At 38.0% G+C, this 25396-nt stretch overlaps 1 protein-coding gene and 1 pseudogene across 5 annotated transcripts in view; one reads left to right on the plus strand and one right to left on the minus strand.

Moving 5' to 3' along the window:
- Window positions 1-298: 298 nt before the first annotated feature.
- LOC114464657 (ELKS/Rab6-interacting/CAST family member 1-like) overlaps window positions 299-25396 on the minus strand; it is a 30051-nt gene continuing 4953 nt past the window's right edge. Inside the window, exons 4-21 of one of the 5 annotated variants that reach the window (XM_028449073.1) lie at window positions 18667-18958; window positions 17235-17362; window positions 17087-17161; window positions 16858-17013; window positions 16566-16733; window positions 16131-16298; window positions 15255-15392; window positions 15044-15184; window positions 13951-14091; window positions 13217-13410; window positions 11828-11839; window positions 10036-10171; window positions 9824-9955; window positions 6035-6195; window positions 5720-5867; window positions 4573-4668; window positions 3743-3928; window positions 299-1846 (exon numbers count right to left, since the gene is read on the minus strand). In XM_028449073.1, the coding sequence (XP_028304874.1) occupies window positions 1709-1846; window positions 3743-3928; window positions 4573-4668; window positions 5720-5867; window positions 6035-6195; window positions 9824-9955; window positions 10036-10171; window positions 11828-11839; window positions 13217-13410; window positions 13951-14091; window positions 15044-15184; window positions 15255-15392; window positions 16131-16298; window positions 16566-16733; window positions 16858-17013; window positions 17087-17161; window positions 17235-17362; window positions 18667-18958 (2610 nt within the window). In that variant the 3' untranslated portion in view covers window positions 299-1708. Of the gene's footprint in view, window positions 1847-3742; window positions 3929-4355; window positions 4434-4572; window positions 4669-5719; window positions 5868-6034; window positions 6196-9823; window positions 9956-10035; window positions 10172-11827; window positions 11840-13216; window positions 13411-13950; window positions 14092-15043; window positions 15185-15254; window positions 15393-16130; window positions 16299-16565; window positions 16734-16857; window positions 17014-17086; window positions 17162-17234; window positions 17363-18666; window positions 18959-25396 lie in introns of those variants that run through there. The other 4 variants (XM_028449074.1, XR_003674246.1, XM_028449075.1 and 1 more) reach the window with 4 other exon arrangements.
- LOC114466297 (uncharacterized) lies at window positions 15506-15623 on the plus strand (annotated as a pseudogene).

Raw genomic sequence — 25396 nt, forward strand, 5'->3', positions numbered from 1 at the left:
GAGACCTTAACATACTAACTGCCAGTCTTCGTCAGAGCTGCCTGCTGATCGCTTTAAAGTTTCCTCAATTTCCACGTAATAATTCCAGCAAGATTCCTGAGGAACAGTTGTCTAAATAAATGAAACCTTAAGATTTGTAATGAATGAATGAATAGAGTCTTCCAACCAACCAGTGTTAATATCAACCAATGAAACCAACACTGGAGGCTTAGGATGTTATGTCACTGCTTCATGAAACTACAGATCTTAAAAAATTAGTGAACAAATGTAAGAAAAGTAGTCAACCATCACACAGTCACGGTTTAAAAACATTTGTAGTTCATTTATTATTTTTGACATGAGTTGATTTTTTTTTTTGACACTTCTTTCTGCTGAACACAAACTTAGACAGTCACTTTGTTCCGAGCGGCTTCTGTGCAAACATTCAATGCATATCGATACGGTAAACATTTCCATATTTATATATATATATATGTATTATATTCATATTTTATCATGTATATATTTAAATCTCTATAGAGCAGGACTTCTCGCACATTATGGCAGTTACTGTCACACACATACACGCACACTTTTGTCCTGAAGACAAAATTAGACAAACAACTGCACTATGTCAACTTTTCAGTTTTTTGTTTCTTTTTTAAATGCACAACATATTCCACTTAATTACCTTTATTCAGTCACTGCACATGATTAATGTCACGTTATATACAAAACCGAGTTAAAAACTGCTTTGCTGATGTACACGGTAATTAAAAAGCTCAGCCCTGAAGAGTTGGAAAAAATATAACAAAACTGTCACAATGTAAGTAATCAGAAAAAATATGTTTAAAAAATAATAAATCGGGGGGCGTCGCTTTTCTTCTTTATCTGACAAATGAAAGAGTAACTGTGAGTAACAGTTACAGACACTTTGGATGAGTCTGGATGGTGATTTCTTACATCATGCCTTAGCACCAGGATTACAGAGGATTAACATCCCTGTTTTTAGGTCCACTTCGTGATCTCTGTGCATGCTCCAAGGCCACTAGAACGTTCTTGAACGAAACATTGCATACCGATTTAAACAAGTAGATGTTTTTTGTGCAAAAATCCATAACACCAACAATAAAAGCTGTTTGTTTTTAAGTTATCTCTCTCTCTCCTGCATTGAGAACAATGACTGCGATTAGACGCTAACCTCTGCCCGTGTCAAAGGTTGGGCGGTTTTGAGCTCCCTCTACTGTCAGTCACGCTCCATTGGTTTGGTTAAAGAGTGGCGTTTTATTTACCGATGCATCTGTGCTTCAGGTCTTGTAGCAGCTACCCTGTCATCAGGATGAAAAGTCCTCTTCTGTCCCATGTTAGAAATAATAAAAGCACCTCCTCAGAGAGAAATCTAAAGGGTAAAAGACTTGGAGGTATCCGTGCCTCGTGTTGGCAGTGAACGTGTGTAGATGTCTGACCTCTCTCTCTCTCTCTCTCTCTCTCAGTAGATCTGTGTGTAGTGAGAATCCTTGCATTAAAAAAGTGGCCCGACCTAAGATAACTTTTCTTGTTTTTTCCTTTTTTTGTTTTGTTAGTGATCTTCAAAGTTTGTGGCTGTGCTTCTCATTGAAAAAGGTTGACCTCATTAAACGAGCCAAGACAGCACTCACAATAATGCCCCAAGTTTTTCCTGGACTGTCAATGATCACTGAGGGCGCTACGTTACAGAGTCCCGAGGTCGTCAGCATGATTCCTCCAAAGCATTGACGACCTGCTCCAAGATATCGGGGCAGTAGTCAGCGATCTGCTGGAGGACAGAGTTGGCATATTCCTGCAGCTCACCACTCTCCTTCTCACACAACTCCAACTCTTGCTCCAACTGCAAGAAGAAGAGCACAAAAGAGTACAGACTGTAAGGTTTTTGCTCTACCTTCTTCCCGATTGTTTTGTTGGACAGCTCAAGGACAGATGACTAGAGTCAAAATGACAATTTGTGTAGCTTTTAGTTGCTCTAAATAAACCAGGAAAATTTAAAGATGTTGATGTAAACCTCTTGTGTTTACCGAAATAGGATTAAAACAGTGACTGCAGGGGGCGACAGTTCCAACTCTGCAGTTTTGTAGCAGACAATGAAGCAGAGAAGAAGAGCTCTCCTGAGGGACCTTTATTCGCCCTTAAACAGTGTGTGGCTGACACTCTGGTGGCTGAAGTTAAGCGAGTAATCACGGACTGTTGAAGACGCACAAACAGCAGCACACTGTTTAAGGGAGAGTAAAGGACCCTTTGGAGAGCTCTTCTTCTCTGCTTCACTGTCTACTATGAAACCAGAGAGATGAAACTGTTGCATCTTTTTGGGTCACAACTGTTTTTATCAGTAAACAAAACAGGTTTACATCGGCATCTTTAACTTTTCATGGATTATTTAGAGTAACCAAAAGCAGCACAAGTTGTCATTTTGACTGAAAGAGCTGCTAAATGTTTCACAACAATAGAAAAAAATGGGATATTTACAGGCAGTGGGGCCTTGTGACATCATCAATCAAGTGAACACAGGCTCTAAAACTGTAAAATAGTCTCATTTTTAAACGTTAAAACAAATATGGTGCATAACAATGTTTTTTTGCTAGGCATAGATCTTCTGGCTGCCAATGTTCTGGTTGTACACTCTGATAGCTGCAGGCAGGAAGAAGCGGCGGAATCTCTCCTTCACACAGGCTGTAGAAGTCTACCACTGAAGGCTGTAGAAGTCTACCACTGAAGGCTGTAGAAGTCTACCACTGAAGGAGATGTGCAGTGCTGTGAGTGTCCTGGAGGGGGTGATCAGGGTTGTCCCGCTTGGATGACAGCTACATATCTGCCATCCGCCTGTCCCCCACTGTGACTATGGGGTCCAGGGAGCAGCTCAGAATGGAGCTGGACCTCCTCACAAGTTTGTCTAGCCTCTTTTTGTCCGTGGCAGAGACTCCTCCAACCCAGCAGACCACTCCATAGAAAATTACAGAGGCAACAACTGAGTCGTAAAAGTTCTTCAGGAGTGTCCCCTTTACTCTGAAGGACCTCAGCCTCCGAAGCAGAAGAGTCTGCTCTGGTCTCTCTAATAGAGAGCGTTTGTGTCCAGTTTACTGTTTATGTGGACACCCAGGTATTTGTAGGTTGAGACCCTGTAAACTTCCTTTCCCTGGATGTTCAACAGTGGAGGTGGAGAGTGATGGCACCTGCTAAAATCCACCACTAGCTGCTTGGTTTTCCCAATGTTGATCAGGAGGTGATTTTGCTGGCACCAAATCACAAAGTTGTGCGCTAGTTCTCTGTACTCCTGATCGTCTCCGTCAGTGATGAGGCTGACAAAATGTAGGCCTTAAGCTGACTTGAAGACATTAAGTGTCATTAAAATAAACAGAAAAGGCCAATATTGCGCCCAACAAAATGCACAGAACACAGTGTTATATGAGATTAAATGAATATGTACTGGATGATCTCTTATTGCTTTAGCTGTACAGGTGTAAATCAACTGTTTCATGATGATATATCGATTCGACTATGGACAAGGATATAATATTTGCTGATATCACAAGGCCATGATTGGATTTTGTTTTGAAAATACCAAACAATTTGGATGTTTTGACAAATTTATTGCTGAAACCTTTCCAGTTTTAATCGATTAGAATGGATCGTTGCTTAACCGATCTATATGTAGATCAGGATCAATGTACCGTTACACCACTTGCTGAGCTACTGTGTAAGTTTGTGGATGGGAAATGAATTGTTTTGCTACCTGTTCCACACTCATCTTCTGGAGCTCCTCCTCCCAGTCGTCGGGGTCATTGTGGTGGTAATGAGAGGGCGGGGTGAGCGGGCTGAGGATGCTGGGGTCCCGGTCATGGCACAGGTCGGTCAGGTGGGCGATGTAAAGCTTGAGTTTGCTGCGGTTTTGAGACAGGGCTAGAAGAGGGGGGATCATCTGCAGGAGAGAGAGTCACCATGCAGATAAATACACACACTTTGCTTTTATTAGGCACAAAATAACCCAAAAACATTCATGATGTATGGCAGTGCAAGTTAAGAATCACTTAAAAACCCAAGTATTTTTTGCATGCATGCACAAACCAATAAAAATGTCTCAGAACACTGACAAAAAATGTAATTAACCTTCCATGTAATGCATCTGAGTGGGTCAGCACAGCATGCATAGCAGAGAGACGTCCTATTTAAAGTGTGTTAGCACTCACACATTCACCCACATATACAGAAAATAAACACATATAAAACATCTTAAAACACAGGATAAAGCAAAAACCACAGTGACTGCTGAACATCATAACATACAAACAACATGATGACAAAAGAAGCACAAGATGCAACATCTTTGGTTTTTGATACAAGCTCACCCTTCTGAACAAAATGGCTGAGAGAGAGGGAGGGGCGGGGCTAAACACTGGCTATGCCCAAATCCCCTCCTCATCATCCTGCCACAAAGTGAGCCAAGGCGCAGCGTTAGGAAGGAACACTGGGGTTAGTTAGTGTGTAAACAGGCAGGAGCAGCAAAATTCTTCAGCAGGAACTTTTATAAACTCTTTGAGATGTTTAGGATCAAACTGAGGTTACCTGATCAGGAGAGGGTTTGTGATTGGTCTGATCAGGCGCCGTCTTTAAATGTTCGTCCTCGTAGTTGTCCGCCATCAGTTTCATCCTGTTCTGAGTCTGGAAATTATAAGCAGATAAACATTCAGGGAAAATCACACAATTAAAGATTTTAAGACGGGGCTGTATCCTGGAGTTTCACAAAGTCATTTAGCTTATTTGTTGTTTTGTATTGTAAATGTATTTTTCTGTCATTCTGTACATTTCTGTTAATGTTTGTGTTATGAGTCATTTTGTGTGTTTTTGGAGAAATTTTGTATATTCTTCTTATCATTTTCTTTATCTTTCAGTTATTTTTGTCATCTTGTGTGTTCTAGGCACAATTTAGTGTATGTTTATTGTCCTGTATAGTTTTCGGTAATTTTCTATGTTTTTTGGAGTCCTTGAGTGTATTTTTGTTTTTTCTTGGGCATTTTTCAGTCATTTTGAGTGTTTTTGGATACGTTTTGTTGTTTTCTATATTTTTCAGTTATTCTAGTCATCTTGTGTGCTTTAGGCCTGATTGTTGTGCTCTGTATATTTTTTGGTAATTCTGTTTTTGGAATCTTTTTCTGTATTTTTGTAGTTATTGTTGTCATTTTGAGTGTTTGTTGAGAATTTTGTGTATTTCAGTTGTCATTTTCTATAATTTGCAGTTATTTTAGTCATCTTGTGTGTTTTAGGCATCATTTTGTGTATTGTCTTATGTGTATTTTTCAGCAATTTTCTGTTTTGTTTTTTTCTATGTCCTTTTGAGTATTTCTGTTGTTTATAGTGTATTTTTGTTTTTTGAGTATTTTTCAGTCATTTTGTGTGTTTTTGGAGACATTTTGTGCATTTTTGTTGTCATTTTCTCTATTTTTCATTTATTTTAGTCATCTTGCATGTTTTACGCATGGTTTTGAGTATTTGTATGGTCCTCTGTGTATTTTTCAATAATCTTCTATGTTTTTTGGTGTCCTTTTTTAATTTTTCTTGTTTCTTGTGTATTTTTCAGTCATTTTGTGTGTTTTGGAGTCATTTACTTTGGAGGCTGCACTGCATTAGACAGAGGGAAGCATGTGGCCCCTGGGCCTCCAGTTGCCCATGTCGGTGTTGAAATGTATGCAAGCCCCTTTGTGCACGCCCCTACCTGCTGTTTGAGCTGCTGCACCAGTCGGTCCTTTTCCCTCTTCAACAAAGCCACCTCATCCTGCGTCTTCTTCTTCTTTGAGGACGACAATTCAAGAAGTGCAATGTTTGCATCCTTCTCACTGATGGCAGCCAACAGCGCCTCCTGCCTGTCAAGTGGTGTTATTATTTTAGAAAGCATGACATTTAACCATTAGGAGTAAACTCTCATTTATTATTTATTGCATAACATCAGCCTGCCAGCAGGCAGAGACAGGATTAGATGACATTTGATGGGATGAAGGTAGATTGATTGTGCAGTGTGTGTGTGTCTTACTTCATTTCCAGCACCTCCTCCAGGTGTTTCCTGCGTTCAGCTCGCAGTGTGGTGAGGTGCGCTTCTTTCTCGCACAGAGATTGCTGTGTGGAGGACAGTTTGGCTCTCATGGACTCTAGCTCCTGCTTCACCTTCTCCATAGCTCCCAGCAGCTCCTCCATCTGAGGGCAAATGCAGAAAAACATTAGAGGACAAGAATATTTTGAGGTTCATGAGACAAAGTTAGTGCCTTGAAAAGGGGAAGGCCAGCATCATGTGAACTGTAGATACAAATCCAGAGTTGTCCAAAAAGGAAAAATGCTGATAGCGCCAAATTTTTGTTCACCTGCTAAAATAAACTACAAAAAGCTTCGATTCCAAGTTAAAGACACTTATTGCAATAGAAAACATTAGAAATCTCATCAAATCTGAATGTTATAGAGGATTGAAGATTTGTCATGGTGCTTTTTAATAGAAAGGCAAGGAGCAGGTGAACAAAAAAAGGGATCAGAGACGACAAAAGCAACACTTGTAGTGTTTGCATTCAGCCCACAACATTTAGCTCCAATTATACGAGAAGAAAAGACAAACTTCTTAAGCTTGAGCATTAGCAAGTTTTGCTACGAAAAACTCAGAGCTGCAGCAGTTGCTTTTATTGCATCCACCCTCCTGCAGGTGTGCATCCTCACAGGCGACGTATGGAAAGTTGTTTGAGCATAGATTTGATATTGGTGATTTAAACCATTGTTCAGCTCTACTAGTACTCAAATCTAGAGTTTACTAGTACACGAGTACACTTTACTATTGAAGCAAAAATTGTAACTGGTTGTACTAACTACACTTTTTGCTTCACTAGTTCTACAAGTTAACATTTTAAGCTAATAAGGGGGCAGGGAAAAGCAAATTCAGGCTTTTAAAAGAATTACAACCAATCAGGGAGCTGGGTTTGATTACAATCCCTCCTACTTTATTTGCATTAGGTCTACTAGTGAATCTATTGGCTTTATTGGTACTACTAATAAGCCAAAAACAGTCTACTTACACTACTTGTAAGATATTTTTACTTGTGACATATACTAGGTTTATCAGTGCTACAAGTAACACTAAGGTCTACTTGTGTACCAAAAACCTTCACTAGTAAAACATTTTCGTTAACTAGAAAATACTAGTAGAGCCCAAAGATTCCCTCTATTGTACTAGTGGACCTAATGCAAATGAGGTAGGAGGGATTATAACCGAATCCAGCTCCCTGATTGGTTGTTTTATTTTCAAAAGCCAATGTCAAGCCTGAATTTGTTTTTCTCCGCTCCCTAATTAGCATATGTTTACGAGAAGTACTCGTGAATCGTTTTGCTCTATTAGTACTACTAATGAACTTAAAACAGTCTATGAGTATGAGGGCTGCCAACTTTGGTCGTTTAGTCGAGTAATTGGTCGATGCCGTCGTGGTTGACCAAGATTTTCATTGGTCGACCAGCAATGGTATCAGTTTCAATACCGTTAAAAATGCAATGCACTTATATAGGTGATAAAGATTAAATATCAAATATAATTAATTTAATGCCTAAACATGATTCTATGTCCAGCAACAGCTCTGTGTGAGTGCTGCCTTGCAGCGAAAAAAAAAAGGTGTTGTGCTTCAGCTGTCAGTGCGCTATCCTCAGAGCAGAGCAGAGAGGGAACAAATTAAAACAGTCCTGAAGCAGAAGCATCCACTGTTAAATCAATAATTTTTCTGCACAAAAACATGGATTATCTTTATATTTGATATGTGGATTATGTAAATAGATCCAATGCTGTCTCTGGCGCTGCGGGGTACGCTGCACACCTGTGTTTGACGTGCGTTTGTTTCCCCATGTGCTGATCTGATGTTGACATTAACAGTTTATTAATAAAAACAGGCTTACTACTAAAACAAATGTAAATATGTCAATTGTATGAGGAAACAATAGGTTTTAATTGTTGTTTTCAGGTCGGGCACGGTTATAAATACCTAATACCTGTCGGACCTGTAGGTTTCAATTTTGCTTTGTCGGGTTCTGGTCAAAGTTTGAATAAGGTTCATATCATAAATGGTCTGTGTTTAAAAGCAAATCAGCACCGCAAAACACCAAAACAATATATTTGTCTCTTTTTTTTCTCTTCGTCCTCCTCTGCACCTGCTCATTCATTCTCCGTCTTTTTGGTCGACTAATTGCTACGTGTGCCATAGTCTTGGTCGACCAACATTTCCCTGGTTGACTACAGCCCTAACTAGTATTACCTGTGAGATATTTTAAGTTTTCTAGTAGTAACTACCAACTACTTTACTAGTAAAGAAATATTTAGTTTTACTAGTAAAGGTTTTTGACGCACGAGTAGACCTTAGTGTTACTTGTAGCACTGGTAAACCTAATATACACTACCGGTCAAAAGTTTTAGAACAACACACTTTGTCCAGTTTTTTACTGAAAATTATTCAGTTTATTGTGTCATTGCACTCTGAAATAAGCAATTTGAGTTGAAAAAGAAATCATGGAATCCATGAACAATACTGTTCACCTGATGCTCATGAGGGTCTGGTACCACAGTGTGTTCCAACACTGCTTTTATGCAGCAGACAGGGGGAGTTGGAAGTAACCAATTAGTAGCACCAGCTTTCAAGGCTGATTCAACCTTCATTGCTGCAGAACAGCTTTAAATTGTTAACACACTTTGGGTTCCCTGAAAAAGGCCTATTTGTATAATTCTGAAATGTACATTATTTTTTACTTTTGGGTAACCAATCCTTTTTTTAAACCTCTGACTCTTCAGTACTTATCTTTGTACCATTTCAAGCTATTCATTGGACTTGCATGACTTGAATTGCACTAAATACCTGGAAAAATTAGGGTGTTCTAAAACTTTTGACCGGTAGTGTAAGTCACTAGTAAAAACTCAGCTATACTAGTACTATTAGTAAAACAAAATCCTCTACTAGTAGTCAAATGAGTAAGGTTTACTCACGCACCAAAACCTTTACTTATAAAACATGTTTTATTTACTAGTACTACGAGTACAAAAAAGTTCACGAGTAGTTTTAGTAATACTAGACTGTTTTTAGTCTACTAGTAATACTCGTAAAGCCCAAAGATTCACTATATAGTACGAGTGAACTTTTTTGTTTTTGGGGAGGAAACAATTAAGAAAAAGAGAGAAAAAATGTAAAAGAGGGAAAAAAAAAGAAAGAAAAAAAAAATACTACTAGTAAATCTAATGCAAATTAAGTAGGAGGGATTAGAACCGAATCCAGCTCGCTGATTGTTTGTTATACTTTGAAAAGTCAATGAAAAGCCTGAATTTGTGCATTATTACCTTATAATGCTTATTTGTTGAACTAGTGAAGCTATTTGCTTCACTAGTTCAACTAGTTAGGTGTACTTAACTAGTACATGCACATGTGCTCTAAATGTGAGTATCTAGTAGAGTTTAACTATGGTAATTTATGCTCAAAAGTCTTTCTGTAGCGGAGAGCACACATAGTTGGATCATACCTTGGACAACTTTAAGAGGGCGAGGTTGGACTCATGCATTGGTTTGAGTGAGTGCTTCTGAGAGGTGGTGAGTAGCAGAGAGAAAAAGAGAAAATGAAAGGCAAAGATAAAATAAGAAAAAAGGAGGAGGAGGCCAGAGTCAAGCAAGGAGGTGAATAAATGATGACTAACATCGCTGGAGGCAAGAACAAGGATGACAAAAGAATTAAAGATGTTCTTATCTGTAAATAGAAGCGTTTAAATGTGAAAGAGCCACAGGGGTGCTCCGGATGCTGGACTATCACTGCTTTGTGTTTACCTGCTTCTCCTGGTGTGATCGAGCTGCCTCCTCCTGTGCCAGCACCATCTCACGCTCAGCAGTGATCTGAACACTTTCCCTCAGAGCCTCCTCCAGCTCCTCAATGCGCTCCGATTTCTGACGCAGAGTGTCCTTCATGAGCCAGAAGAATCATTGTGTGAGGAAAACACAGACTCTAAAAGGACCTTTAACGATTAGGATGCAAATCTCACCTTTACCTGCAGTGAAGACTCGCTATGGTTGTCCTCCCTCTTTCTGGCCTCCTCCACGAGTCGAGCGTTCCTGTTCTTCTCCACCTGTTCCTTGTGCTTCAGCGAGGCCACTTTTTTCGATTGGTCTTTCATCTGCCTGAAGAACCATCAGACACAGAAGTTATTCACCATGTTTGGAGGACATCCAGCAGATTCCAAGGCACATAAGATCATTTCCAGACCTTATTATGCAATACCATTCCTGGTTTACTTTTGGCCAGAACAGCCTTTTTTTGTTTGTTTAGTCTTGCAGTCTTTTATACACGTCCTTGTACGGAGCCCCTAGAGGGACATGCAAAAAATGTTGTTGTTTTGTTTTGTTTTTTAAAGGAAGAAAAAATAAAACAATCTTTTGCAAGATCTCGCAAAACTATTGCATTGCAGGATCTCGCAAAACTACGGAGCCCCAAAAGCAGGGTTGTCAAACTCATTTTAGTTCAGGGGCCAAATATGGAGCAGGTCGGATATTTTAGGCAGGAAAATTAGTAATTTGAAGATTATTGTGCTTTAGTTTGCAATTCCATGTATAAATAAATTATAAAATATGTAAGGCAAGGCAAGGCAAATGTATTTGTATAGCGCATTTCATACACAAGGCGACTCAATGTGCTTTACATGATCAAAAAGTAGAACAGAAAGTGTACAGCACTGATAATATTAAAGCAATAAGTGACACACATCAGGCCCTGCAGAATCTTTACTTGAAATATTTTTGATTTTGTGGCCAATTTTTATGTAATTTGGGGAAATTTTGTAGAATAACACAAAGACAATAGTGGGAGTTCTTTAAACAATTTGAAATAATAAAAAAATAAAAGAAATATCGCCATTGTGTGATATAAGCATAGGAAAACTCTAAGCCCTGCAAACATTGTGGCGTTTCATTGAATTTGTGTACTATTTTGGAGATGTCTAGCCCAGATATCTACAACTCAATTAGTTGGTAATTTACACAGTGATTCATGGTTTCTCTGACTTTTTTTCTTCTTTACGTCAGTTTTTTTTTCTTTTGCAGCCCTAGTTTTGTCAAATTTGTTTCTTCATTTAAGGTTTTATTTTTTTGTATGTCCTATTAGGGGCGCCGTATCCTTGCAATATGACCAGTGAATGAAACTGAATATATATGAAGATTTTTAGGCAGCAAAATAATTGATTGGGAAAAAAAAAAAGGATGCGTGAAAATGATGCTCCTTTTCATGATGCAAAAAAAAAAGATAAGAGCATTTCAGCCTTAAAAGGTAACCGATTAGAAGCAGAATCAATGAGCACATGTAAAGCTGTAACAAGAGACTAGAGGGCTGCGTCAGAACATCTCCCAAACTGCAGCATTTTTGTTTTATTTTGTTTTAAGATAAGAGAAGATAATCCTAATCGGATTAACTAGTAATGATGCACACTTCTATTATTTGGTAGACAATTTCTGTTGAAATATTCATAGTAATTTGCTATTATCTTTTTTTTTCTCACTCAAAACAGCCAAACATTTTTGGTATTTTGTCAATTAAAACTTTGTAACAATCCTGCAAGAAATCAACAGTACATGTGACTCTGGGTGAGAGGCAGAACAATAAAATAACAAAAAAAAAAGATAAATTAAGCTCAGGCAAGCAACACAATAGACAAAGGGCTCAGGCGGAGACGATGCCTTGCAGGCCCAAACAGGCTAGAGGAGTGAGAGGTGTGGGGTAAAAGGGAAAGAAGTGTGATGGCAAAAAGACAAGGATGGTAGGATGAAAAAAGTGATAATACTGACCTGGAGGCCAAACTGGTAGGGTGAGAGATTTCCATTGTACAGATAAGGAAACAGTATGGAGAGAAATAGACTCAGACACAAAGAATCAGAGAATCAATTAAAGATCATCGTATCCTCATTGATGAACTCCTCACATACAGGATACTTATGCCACTATACTAGAGTTAGGAATAGTGTCATTCAGCTTCTTAGGCTGTACCAGCTAGGGCCTCCCATTTTACATCATCACAGAAAACGAACAAAAACCAAAACACGTAATTCAAGTTCTGAAACGAAAAAACAATCTGAACCATTTATTTATTTATGATATATATTCTATATTTAATATCAGTCCACAATATGACAGAAATACCTTCATGTTTTACATGCTTTTCCCCTCAGAAAACAGGTGACTTGCATGTCTAACAACAAGTAAAGGAACAAGATGAATATGGCAATTCTTGCTCATAATCTCGTTCAAAATCTCACGCTACGTAATCACACGAATTTGGTGCAAAACCTGAGAGTTATTTGTCGGTTGGTGGTAATTTACCTATAATAAAATGAAAACCCTCACATGTTTTGGGACCATATCACATCAAATTTATTAGATTTCAGGGTTGGGGTGAACTACATTTTTCAATTACACTTAAGCCTTTGATTATCCATGTTCAATTACAACTCAAGTCTGATTATGATGATCGGCATGTTTTCAAATTACAATTACAATTATTATTTATTTGCCTGAAAGTAAATTACAATAACATACTTAATTCCAAAAGTTTAATTACTTCCTTTTCCATAAAAATACTGTCATTAATATTTTTGGTGTGGCCGTCTGAGCGTTTTTTTGCGTCAGTATACCCCTCGATTATTTTAAAAATGGTAAAATGATTCTCGATAGAACTGACAGATGTAGGAAAACTTGATATTAAACACATTTTATTAATTGTTAACTATGTATGTGTAAGGCATAAAACTGTAGGTTCACTTTTAATCAAATTGTAATTGACAGTTTTTATAGAAATTCCATGCCAATTACAATTACAGAGTTAATTATCTGAACTAAATTACAATTCAATTGTAATTACAACAGAAACAGATTTTTACATTACAATTAGAAGTATAATTATGTCATAACTGTAAGTAATTATTAATTGTGTAATTACAATTATAATTGACCCCAACCCTGGTAGTTGTGGAAATGAAAGCAAAAAGTAGAAAGTGACCTGAAAATGAAGAAATTCTGAAAGTGAAAATCGTCTCTAAAAAGCTAATGCGGGGCTACTTTTTGAAGCTACAGCTACAACCAAAATCCTAATGGATGCTGCTTATGCACATATCTAGTGAATCATACATATTTATATATATTTATATATAATGATGTTCTAACACAACATCTTCACTAACCTCTCGAGTTCGTTGATCTTTTTGTCCTTGTCGTTCTTCTCCAGCTCCATTTCCCGAAGAATCTCCAGGAGTCGGTCTACCTCAGCCTGCGCCTTCCCAGAGTCCTCTTTGTGCCGCTTTACTTCCTGCTCGAGGTTCCAAATGCGCTCTGCCAGCTCTGTGTTGGCTTGAGCTTCGTGTGCTGCATTCTGAGCCTTTACAGAGAACAGTATGGTGCTCAATCAGCTCAAGGTCAACAGGAATGAGACAGACTTAACAATGTGTGTTGGTTCTGATAAGAAATATTAAATCCTGAACTGAAGCGTCTTCTGGGAATCGTAGCCTTTTCCCACAAAAGTCAAATGGCTTCATCTTTCAGGCATTTACAATAACAAATAAAACCTTGTTGTTTTTGTTGTGATTCTGCTACAATTTCAAAATCAGATTAAAAAAAATAAAATAGTAGATTACAATTGCACCAACACTCAGGAACAGGTTAATGGCTAACATGAATCTAATAAAAAATAAAAGCTGTATAAATAAATATACCATATAAAACAAATCTTATGAATATAAAAATAAAAAAACAAAAGCAAGCTACATTCAAATCCACAATAAAGGAGTAAAATCTCAATGTTTGATGCAACAAGCTCTTTTGTTGTTGAGATTTCTCCAATAAACAAGAACAGATTTTCTGCCGCCGTGTTCCCAGAGCAATGCAACATGAAGCGGTTTAGAAACGTGATGCAGCTCACCCTCTTCAGCTGGTTTTCCAGTTTGTGGCACTCCTCCCTTTTCTGCTCAAAGGTGATTTCTAGACTCTTTAGTTTGGAGTCTTTCTTTAGCCCTGAGGAGGCCAGCGATGATGCGTGCTCCTTCAGGTCCAACAGTGAGGTCTGCACGCACACACACGCACACACACACACACGAATGAGATCCAATTACTAAAGTCAACTAGGATGGGTTAGAGTGCCTGTTATATACCTCAGGGTGATGCAAAACAGAATAAATAAATAAATAAATAAATCCGTATGTTTGTCTGACGATTTACTGCAGAGTTAATGTGAACTAAAAAAAATACACTCAGAACTTTTCCAACATGTTGTGATTAGTATTATGCAGACAGAACAAAAAGTGTATCCTTTTGGATATTGAGCTTGTGAGGGTTTTCTTTCCAACCAAAAAACAGACTATGTCAAGCTCAGGGCTTGTGTTACCCATCTCTTATCTTTTTGCCACGTTGCAATTCACATTCCTCACCACTCGGTGGTGAGTGAGCATAATAATTAGCTATGGCAAAAAAAATGCCAACAGGAGGAAGGTTTGAGACAAGGGCAGGTGAACTTTTTATATTTTATGTGCAATCGTTTAATTTAATGCTCAATTTCTCACTGCATTCATCTGCTTGATTACACGCGTTACACGGTGTGGATTCTCCATTCAGCTTGTTGGGTCTCAATATTAATTAAAATATTGAAAACAAAATGCTATTAAATATGTCATTGTTACATTTTTAAATATTAAAGTAACAAGTAAAAATAAATTATGATGGGACTTTTATGAACTTGTCAATGAAAATGACAGATGACAAAAAAGTCTAACGCGACCCCTGGTTAGGCTAACTGTGGTTTGTCTCATAATGGACCATGAGAGTCAATGAATCGATTATTGGGAGTTTGTTTCTGTATGTTAGCCCTGTGATGGACAGGTGACTGATCTAAGGTGTTACTCCTTAAAAAACTGTACAAAAGACAACAACAACTCTGAAGAAGAGAAGATAGAAGGTGGATGAGATCTTTGGATCTAATGTTACTGATCACATGAAGTCTGAACAACTGTATTTTTCACCTCTCTGTCCGATAAATCTCCCTGCAGGAGGCTCAGCCTCTCCTTCAGCTCTTTGAGCTCCTTCCTGTTACGATCCAGCTCCTCCGTCTTCTCCCGTTCGTCTCTATCCCGCTGCTCCTTTAGACGCTCGATGATGCGCTCCTATAAAAAAGCAGCAGAAATGCAACAGTCAGCCAGAAGAACTGTTGGTTTTTTCCAGACACATCGTCACCTTTTCTGCCAGAGATTCCTCCAGAGTGGTGAGGGCAGTGTCTGTGTTGGAAGTATCAGCCTGTAAAGACTTCAGTCTCTCCTTCAGGCTGCTCATCTGCTTCTCCTTGTCCCTCAGCTGCTCCTGCAGGTTTTCAATCTGGGGCACACACGAACAATGAGTCGTTAGTCAATGTTCAGTGTCAATGATGCCAGCAAGTTCTTTTTGAATAATATGTTAAGGTTTCATTTATTCAGACAACTGTTCTTCAGGAAATTGGCCATACCAGCCTGTCATTGCCCGATCCCATTAGATCTCTGAAGTTAAGCAGGTCTGGGCCTGGTTAGTAGTTGGATGGGAGATCACTGAGAATTCCAGGTGCCACAGTGGGGTGGCAGTCACCCCAGTGGTATCTGTCATTGTGTCCTTGGGCAAGACACTTCACCCACATTGCCTAGTATGATTGTAGTGAGTGAGTGTTGGTGGTGGTCGGAGGGGCCGATGGTGCACTATGGCAGCCTCACCACTGTCAGTCTGCCCCAGGGCAGCTGTGGCTACAATAGTAGTTTACCACCACTAAGTGTAAAGCGACTTTGAGTGTTAAAAAAAGCGCTATATAAAATTGATGCATTATTATTAAATTGACTTCTCCTCATCTCCTGACATGTTTCGACTGTCAACTGCCAGTCTTCTTCAGAGGCGTCTGCTGATCGCTTTGATGTTTCCTTGACTTACGCTTAATACCGCAACTTCTTTTTTGAATAGAACTTGCTTTTTTGAATAAATGAAACCTTAACATTTTATATAATGTTCAGTGTCGTCGTGATTGAAAAACCAATGCATCGTTGCAGCTTTTTCAGACAAAATTAATGACCAGCTCGTGCTTGGCGACGTCACCTTTTTCTGCAGCACGTTGACTTTGCGCTCCTTAACATCCAGCATGTCTTTGAGGTCGTGGATTTCCCCGTTGAGGGTTCCCTTCTCCTCAGAAATTTCCTGTATTTGTTTGCTCTTCTTGTTCAATGTTGCTTCTTTCTCTTCCAAGCGGAGACGCAGTGCATCCACCTGAGCAGGTAAGAGTCAACAAAAAGAGAGCTTTCTTTGAATTTAATCCTTTGTCCTCCTCTAATCCTTTAACCTGACAGCTTCTTGTATATACCTGTATTATATTTGTACATTTGTGTCATTATTATACTGCAATGTGATCATTTGTATTTAATCCTTATTTAATTAACAGTATTTTACTTAATGATGTACATTTTCTTTTCACTTCTTTCTTTTTTTGTGTTTCTTCTTTTCATTTAAAACATTTCTCAAGCCTCTGTGCTGTACCTCCGTCTGTAGGATGGCAGCTCGCTGCTCCTTGGCAGTGAGGGATTCCTTGAGGACCTCAATGTGTTGCTTGCTGTCTGAGAACTGGTTTGTCAGTGTCTCTAGTTTAGTCTGTAGACCAAGCATCTCTGTGTCCTTCCGCGAGAGGTCCTGTTTTACCTGCTCCATCTGAGGGAAATTCATCAAATTAAAAAAAATAAGAAGAGAGGAAAGGGTGGGGAGAAAAATGTCAAAGGTGAGAGATTTCTATTCTCCACAAGAAACACTGAATTAATCTTGTGTGGTTCCCGACCTTGTTCTTCATGAACTTGGTGTGACTGCGGTACACCTCCATCTGCTTCATCTCCTCCTGACGCTCTTCGCAGCTCAGAAGACCATTTGATTTCAGCATCAGCAGCTCCTCCTCCATGTCCCTCAAGCCTCGCTCCATGGAGTTGATTTTTGCTTCCTTTAATTTATAAAACAAAGTATGATGTGACCTGAGCAGACATAATAGAAACACACAGACATTAACATTGTACCTTCATGTCAATGACAGTCTGTAAAGCCTTGGTTTTGGTGGACTCTGGGGCTCCTTCATATCGACGGTGGAGCTCCTTTTTTGGTGAAAGAAAAATTAGCTATGTTACATAAAATAAACAAAAATGTGACACACTGCGATAGCATTACCTCTCTGAGTGCAGTGATCTCTCTGTCCCTCTGATCCAGTAAACTCTCCAAGTGGTGGCGGTGCATCTCTGCATCAGCCAGTCTCCTGGTCCTCTCCTGGTCCTCCTCAGACGCTTTAGCAGATTGTCCTGATCAACCAAAGAGATCCAACCAAGCCATGTGGTTTGTATTTCACAAAATACTGCAATGTCCAATTTCACAACTTCCAAAGGATTCATTATATTAATTCATTCCTCAAAAGTCTCAAAACCATAGAACTAATAATTAAAAGCATATTAATCATTGCGTTTTGAGCCATATTTGTATATGTATACTAATGAAAAGTGAATTACATTTGAGTCAATAACATTACCCATTTAGGGAAGTATGCAAATTCCTGTTAACCATTTGAAAATGTAACTATTGTAGCCTCCCTGATTGCTGAATCATTTACTTGTAACTAGGGGTGTGCATTGCCGTGAATCATATCAGATTCATGGCAATGCACGATTTACATCCCACAATACGGTACATCCCAAGATATCCCAATACAATATACATCGTGATATCAATGATTACTAATTTCACCTTTACAGTACAAAATTTATGAAATACAATTTACTAACTTTTTTTTTTTTTAAAACAAGTGGTAAGTTTATCAAACTGTCAAGTTCCATTTTTCAAAAAAGTTCAACTTTTACTTCTACAACAGATTCTGATTCTGTTACATTCTTAAATTCTAAAAACAAAAAAGTAACAACACACATCTATAAAAGTGCCCAGTATGTTTTAAGAAAATAAAAGGCAATCAACTTCCAAGCATAAATGCATTGAGGAGTGATAGTTTAACAAGGTCTGATGAGTAATAATTCCAGCAAGTTCTTTTTGAATAATATATTAAGGTTACATTTATTCAGACAACTGTTTTTCAGAAATTTTTCTTTGATCGCCTGACATGTTTCCACTGTCAACTGCCAGTCTACTTCAGAAGCATCTACTGATCGCTTTGATGTTTCCTTGACTTCTGTATAATACTTCCTACAAGTTATTTTTGAATAAAAAGAAACCACAATGTATTATTCAAAAAGAAGGCAAAATTAACTTGCTAGAATTATTACACATCAAAGCGATCTGCAGACGCCTCTGAAGAAGACGAACAGTTGAAACGTGTCAGGAGATCAAAGTAAATGTCCTGAAAAGCAGTTAACTCAATAAATGAAACCTTAACATGCCTGTATAAGGTCTAATGTGGTTCATTGATACCTAGTGACTGAGCATTTACATGCTGTGCAAATGTTAGCACAATTAAATGTTTTGTTTTTGTTAAAAAAAACCTGATTAAAAAAATCGATTTGGAATTTTTTGGCTTTATACAGTAATCACGCGGTGAAATATCGCAATATATCACAGAATCGATTACATTACTTGTAATCGTACAAGTTTTTAAGCTCACCTTTGCTTTGCAGCATTTCTAACAGTTTCTTAATGGACTCGTCTCTGGCTCCTAGGGTTTGCTTCTGCGTGTCAATCCGCAGTTCCATCTCCTCCAGGGTCTTCCTCAGGAGGAAAAGCTCTTTGGCCTGCCTTTCATGCTCGCCGTGTAGCCGCCTGTAGTTCTCCTCTGTGGGTTCAGAGGTCAGGGGCAACTCCCTGCCGTGACCTGCAGAATCCTGCTGGAGCAGCTGGTTGAGGTCTCTTTGGATCCTCAGCTCATCTTGAAGGGCCTGAACGGTCATCTGGAGATGCTAGTGAGAAAGAACAAGGATTCATCAGTCTTTCATTCCTTTGTTTTATTGTGAAAAATCTATTCACTTGTGCTGTCTCTGGTCATTTACAACCTCCAGTCAATTCAGAAAATATCCAGAAACCCTTGTGCCCCAGTTCTTCAGTGTTACACAGTTATAGCAATTACCCTACATCACTGAAGGCAGTGATGCGAAGGATTGTAAAATTAAAAGGCAGCCAAACTTAAGGTTAAAAAATGGCCATTCATCAAAATCTGCCACATCCTCCTGAAAACCAGTTTATTAATTTCTGCCTGTAGTGGACATTAGTTTTTGGTCTATAATATATCTTTTACCTTCCTTAAGCAGTACGATCGATCCCTACAGGGCATTATAGAGGACATCCTGGCCTTTCTAATGACATGTGATATGTTAGGATGGAATACACACTATAATAACTTATTATAATAACTGAAACTAAATGGGAAATGTAGCAAAATGTCAGCAGATTGAGAAATCGATCTATAGACCGACTGAGGCATAGATACTAAAATAAGATTCTGTGTTTCGTTTTTTATTCATTGTATTATTTCCCAACCTAGATTAAGTTATTTAAGATAAACTCTCCAAGTGTCTCCTCATCTGCGTCTAGTAACTTTTGATTGATTGAAATATGTTACTATTATTTTTCTGAAAACACATCATCAACATTATTTTTATTGGTGAGTTAATCTACCTCCAAAGAGACAGAAAATCCCCCAAAAAAGATGCTTTTTCCTCTTGGTTCGGAGGAAGAAACAACTTATTTTTACAAAAACTGACACGACTGTCTCGAACGAATTTTTCTATTCTTACAACAAAGATAAAAAAATATCACCAAGAAAACAACAAAAAAACACGTTAGGCACTATTATTACACTGCGATCATTCGTATGAACAAAACGTATAAATGCGACCGAGGCTGTGTTGGAATTGTGCCACCAATGTAGGATGATGAGCGTTCCCACTGAAGTATACTTCCAAGTTTCCCAAGATGCATTTGGAAACGACAACAACAAAAACCTGAGTCACACTGAGGCTAAATATCTCTCTTGATTCTCCACCTTTGAATATCAACATGTGCTCATTTGATCCATAAAACTCAGATATACACATTTCATTCTCGACATTTTGGAGATTCCATATTAAATAATAAATTCCGTAAAAAATAATACTTATAAAAAAAATTAAATAAATATATTTGGAAGATAAATATCAATATTTAATATTGTCGCAAAAAACGTGATAAATGGGTCAACAACATGTAAAGATTTCACCGCAAGATATTTCATAAAACGTGCGACATCAGGCAAGGTTTCCATTAATATGATGATAGAAATAAAAATAAAGAAATGTTTTAAAATCTTATTCAGAACTGTAATTCAACTAAAATAGGGCAGAAAATAAATGTTAATTGATTTAGAGTGATGTTTCAAAACAGAAGTCGTGGCCAGACAGTCGCACCACATGATATTTGGACACTTTAAATAAATTACAGATGTAATTTAGTAAATATTTAAAATAAATCTTAGTGAGCACATATGTACTAAGTTACTACATATTCGGTATTTTTTAATGCACTTTAGCCTTTTTTTAACTAAAAGAAATGCAGTTGGACAGAATATTTAGGTGTCAAGTCATTGACCCATATTCGTGAATCAATATTGTTCTCACCTTTAATGCATATTGAGAAAAATCTGACACATTTACTAACCTAGAGTTATACTAGCACTGAAGTAAATCTTAGTAGATCTTAAAACATGGAATGCCAGGACACAAAGAGGGAAATACGAATAGGACACTCTAAAGCAGAGATGCGAAAGATCCATCACAGCAGGGGCCACAAAAACGTGATCATTTGATCCGAGGGCCACATTATCAACATTTATGTTAGCATTTAGGAGGATGCCCAATCTGAGCGTTAATACAGGAAACAACAAATGGTTAAGTCTTTGTAGTCCTTCTCTGGTGTTTCACTGGTGTTTTTTGAGTTATTAAACATTTTGCATGTTGTTTAATTGATTTTGTCTATTTTCTTGTCAATAGGCATTTTTTTGTTGTCCGTGTTTTTCTTATATTTTTTGTTTTATTGTATTCATTTTGTGTATTTTTCTGTCATTTTGTGTAATTTCATTGGCATTTTGTGAGTCTTTGAAGTCATTTTGTATACGTTATTGTTTTGTAGTCATTGTTTTTAACCTTTTACCGTTTTTGTTGTTACTTTGTTTTAGAATGTCCCGAACCGATATTGATCGGATATCGGTCCAATATCAGCCAGAAAACGAATATCGGACTGCGTCTAAAATCTCCGATATATATTCTATTTATTAAATTGTAGAATACTGTAGTCAATATGTCGAAAGTAAAAATGTATACAACCAATTGGTAAATAGTAAATGGGTCAGTTTTTCTCATACCTACTGTTGGTGACTATTGTTCTCTGAGTAATATGACTTGATCAAGCCTATACTAACATTCCACACTACAAAATAAGTAATAAAAGTATGTACGATTCACGCTGATATCGCATCGGATCGATATCGGCCAACATGCAAGGCTGCAATATTGGTATCGTATTGGAAGTGAAAAGGTTGTATTGGGAAATCCCTGCTTTGTGTACTTGTTGACATTTTGTGCATTGTGTTGGAATGGAATTACAATTTTGTTATAGACCGAGGGCCGCATGTGGCCCCTAGGCCGCCAGTTGCCTATGACTGCTCTAAAGTGCTGAGAGTCGTAGAAAGATATTATAGATTTTATTTAGCATGACTGAATTGAGAGACCAATGTAGTGATGCACCAATAGCCAACAGACAGGGGTTTGTGGACAGAGTAACCCAAAGAAATGCACCCAGTGACAGACAACCAGTCCAGTGTAGTATGCATGGCATTGTTGTAGCATCTGAGGTCACCAACACTTGGCAGTGCTGCAGTGAGGCAGCAACACAAGGCCGTGTTACGCCCTGCGTCCCCACCAGCTGTGAGCACAGAACAAAGGGAGATGTCTGTGGCTGCCTTCTTCTTCTTCTTCTTCTTCTTCTCTCTCCGTCTCATCCTCCCCCTTCTTTTGCCAATTTCCTCTTCTCACCTCCTCTTCCACACTGTATATTTAACTCGTTTGCTCTCACTTTGTCAGTCACTATATTATTATATTTACACCTTTTCCTCTTACTAACCATCATTCTCTCCACTCTGTGACTAAGGCTGACTCACTGCCGTCACTGCACCGAGCACAGAAACACACACAGTCGCACCTTTCCTCAGCCATGATTTCTGACTCTATAACAGATAAAAGCCAGGTGCTTGCATAAGAGCACTGACTGAATACACTATTACTGTACTAAGCCCTTTTACAATGACGCCAAACACAATGAAACACATCACCACCATTAAACTGTAAAGTTTAGCATTACATCTGAACACCTTATTACATGACAAGTGAATAACAGCCACCATACCAAAGTGAGTTTTTAGCAAATAGTTAACACTACATACAAACACGATTATCAATAGGTTTTTGTTTGATGTATTTCTCAGAATTGTCTTCAAACTATGGCTGGGCAATATGGACCAAAACTCATATCTCAATATTTTTTCTCAAAATTACAATATGAATCTTGATTAGTTTAACTCAATAAAATCTTACCAGAAAGACAATTCTGGGTTAAACTTGCTGATGCAAACAGAAACACACAGAAACATTTATTAACAAACAGCAGAACAAAATGCCACTTTTGTCTTTTTCTCCTGTAAGGACAGCACGTGTGAGTGAATTCTGTAGTGTGGCTTGTTTCGGGGAAGGACTGGGTTAGAACGTACTCAGCAATCCATCCAGCTGTTCTTTTCATGCTTTTTTAAGAAGAAGCAAAAGCAGTAATTCCTAAAATATGTATTTTAATACAAAATAAGCTATGAAAAAATATAAATCAATACAGGCAATATTGTAATTTTCTATGTCACCAAAATAGAAAACTCAAACTTAAATTTCAATATATTGCCCAGGCCTACGTCAAACACACTATTTTAATTACAACATAGCAGAGGGGTATGATATGATACTGCAGCCTTGGTTATTGTCCAATGCCGGTATCTATTCAATAGAATATCAGCATGAATCAAACATACTTTTATTACTTATTTTGGCCATACCAGCCTGTCATTGCCCGATCTTGTTAGATCTCTGAAGCTAAGCAGGTCTGGGCCTGGTTAGTACTTGGATGAGGGATCACTGAGAATTCCAGTTTCCACAGTGGAGGACAGTCGCTCCAGTGGTATCTGCCATTGTGTCCTTGGGCAAGGCACTTCACCCACATTGCCTAGTATGAAAGTAATGTGTGAGTGAGTGTTGGTCGGAGGGGCCGATGGCACACTATGGCAGCCTCACTTCCATCAGTCTGCCCTTTACATGTTTTTTTTCTATTAACCAATGTGATACATATAGTTTAACCTTAAACATCAGAAAATCAACAACTGAATGAAATAAATAAAATAAATTAGAATCCACTAAACACAATATGTATTTCATATATATTGTAATAGAGATTTTACAATATCGGATCCGGATACCCCTACAACTCAGAGCTGCAGTTATGTCTCTTTAACAGAAGCCCAAGGGGGCATTCAATTTAATTGGAGCTATAATCAGTGTGCGTCTTTGTGTGTGTGTGTGTGTGTGTGTGTGTGTGTGTGTGTGTGTGTGTGTGTGTGTGTGTGTGTGTACACATGTTTTACTGCATGTGCGCCAGCCTGGAGGACAGAGCAGGCAACACATGAAGTCAGACATCTTTAAATTAAAGCTCTAGCTGATTAAACCCTTTTCTAGTCTGCTGTTACTGGGAATTAGCCAAAGAATGTGATTATGTGATTCAGCAGAAGTGAAAACAGCTCATTACACAGGTCAGCCCAATCATTAGGAATAACAGCACAACAAAGGCCATTCCTACGCAAGAAAGAGACCTTTTTTTCCAGCATATCTGACAATGTAGCGTATATCCAGCCTTCTTTATCTCATTAGTAATGAAATGCAAACTTTCAAAACAAAAAGTAGCAAAAAAATAATGAGAAGAACTATTCTCTGTCAGAGTAAGGGTTACTATACACTGCTTCGTCTCAGCCAGAAGAACAGTTTAGTTTCTTCTATTGCCTAAAATACACATCAGGCTTTTTGTTAGCTCAGTGACTGACTGAGAACCTGCTCTTATTTACACTGTCAGCACTGCCTCCAACCTGCAATAGATTAGTGCAACCCATAATAAAGATAAGTCAGTTGAAAATACAATTGAAAGCATTACAGTACGCGTGATAGGTAGGTAGATAAAAAAAAAGGTAAAAAGGTTGTCAAGGGATGCAAAAAATCTAATTAACCATCTAATCTGTGGAATTTCCTGCTAGTATTGCTCAATTTCACAAAATCCTGTAACACCTTTTAGAAGAAACTTAAATTATGACCCATCATTTTTTACTTGTTTTTGAAAAACTGTTTTATATCCCCTTTATATTTATGCTATTTGTAATCTACAGCGCTTTGGTTTATTTTTGTGTCACCAAGTAAAAGCAGTTTGTGTGTTCTTTATCAGTCAAAGTCACCATATGAATGAACATGACTCAATAACTAAAGTTCAAGCACACATTCGTGAACTAGATTCACAGTTCACAGTTAACACTTTGGATGGGCCACCAGAGGTTAACACAACTAGGGAAGAACATTTCCTGTCAATTTCCAAAGGAAATTAAGCTCAGGAATTTTAGGGAAATTCAAAAATATAAACTTTTCATGGGAATTATTTATTGAAATTAATTGAAAATTGGAAGAAATTTTAATTAACTGTATCACATCCAATCAATTCAAAATAATACAAATAAAAATATATAATTTCAACTCGGGTTGCAAAATTCAGAGAATTTTAAAAGTTGGAAACTTTCCTTGGGATTTAACGCAAAATTTCAAACATTGAAAGTTGGCCATTAACAGAAATGTTATTGATATAGTTGGGAAAACAATTTTTAGCATTGTCTAAAATATCAGCATCAGCTATTTAAATTACTCGTAATTTTCCGTTAGATCCAATAAATATGTCCAGTCAGCCGTTCATATTTTTAAAGCTGATATCCGCAGGATGAAAAGAGAGAGAAAGAAAATTCAAAAGGAAACGTCTCGATGTCCCTCCCAGAACAACTCCACTTCCACCCCCTGCCTCTGCCAATCTACCAGAAGCCACACCTCTACTTGTGTGCACGCGCATCGTGGAACACAACAACAATATTTAACACACCAACACACGTGTAGTATTGTTTTTCACTAATAAAACACTTATGGTAGTTTGATTAAAACATGTTTATTACCTGTCCATGAGAAATGTCGCCAAATCAGGGTCTGTTCGGAATCCTTTTAAAAGCCAAACGTACCTCCATCTTTGAAAAG

Source organism: Gouania willdenowi, chromosome 6 (genome assembly GCF_900634775.1).
Source record: "Gouania willdenowi chromosome 6, fGouWil2.1, whole genome shotgun sequence".
NCBI lineage: Eukaryota > Metazoa > Chordata > Actinopteri > Blenniiformes > Gobiesocidae > Gouania > Gouania willdenowi.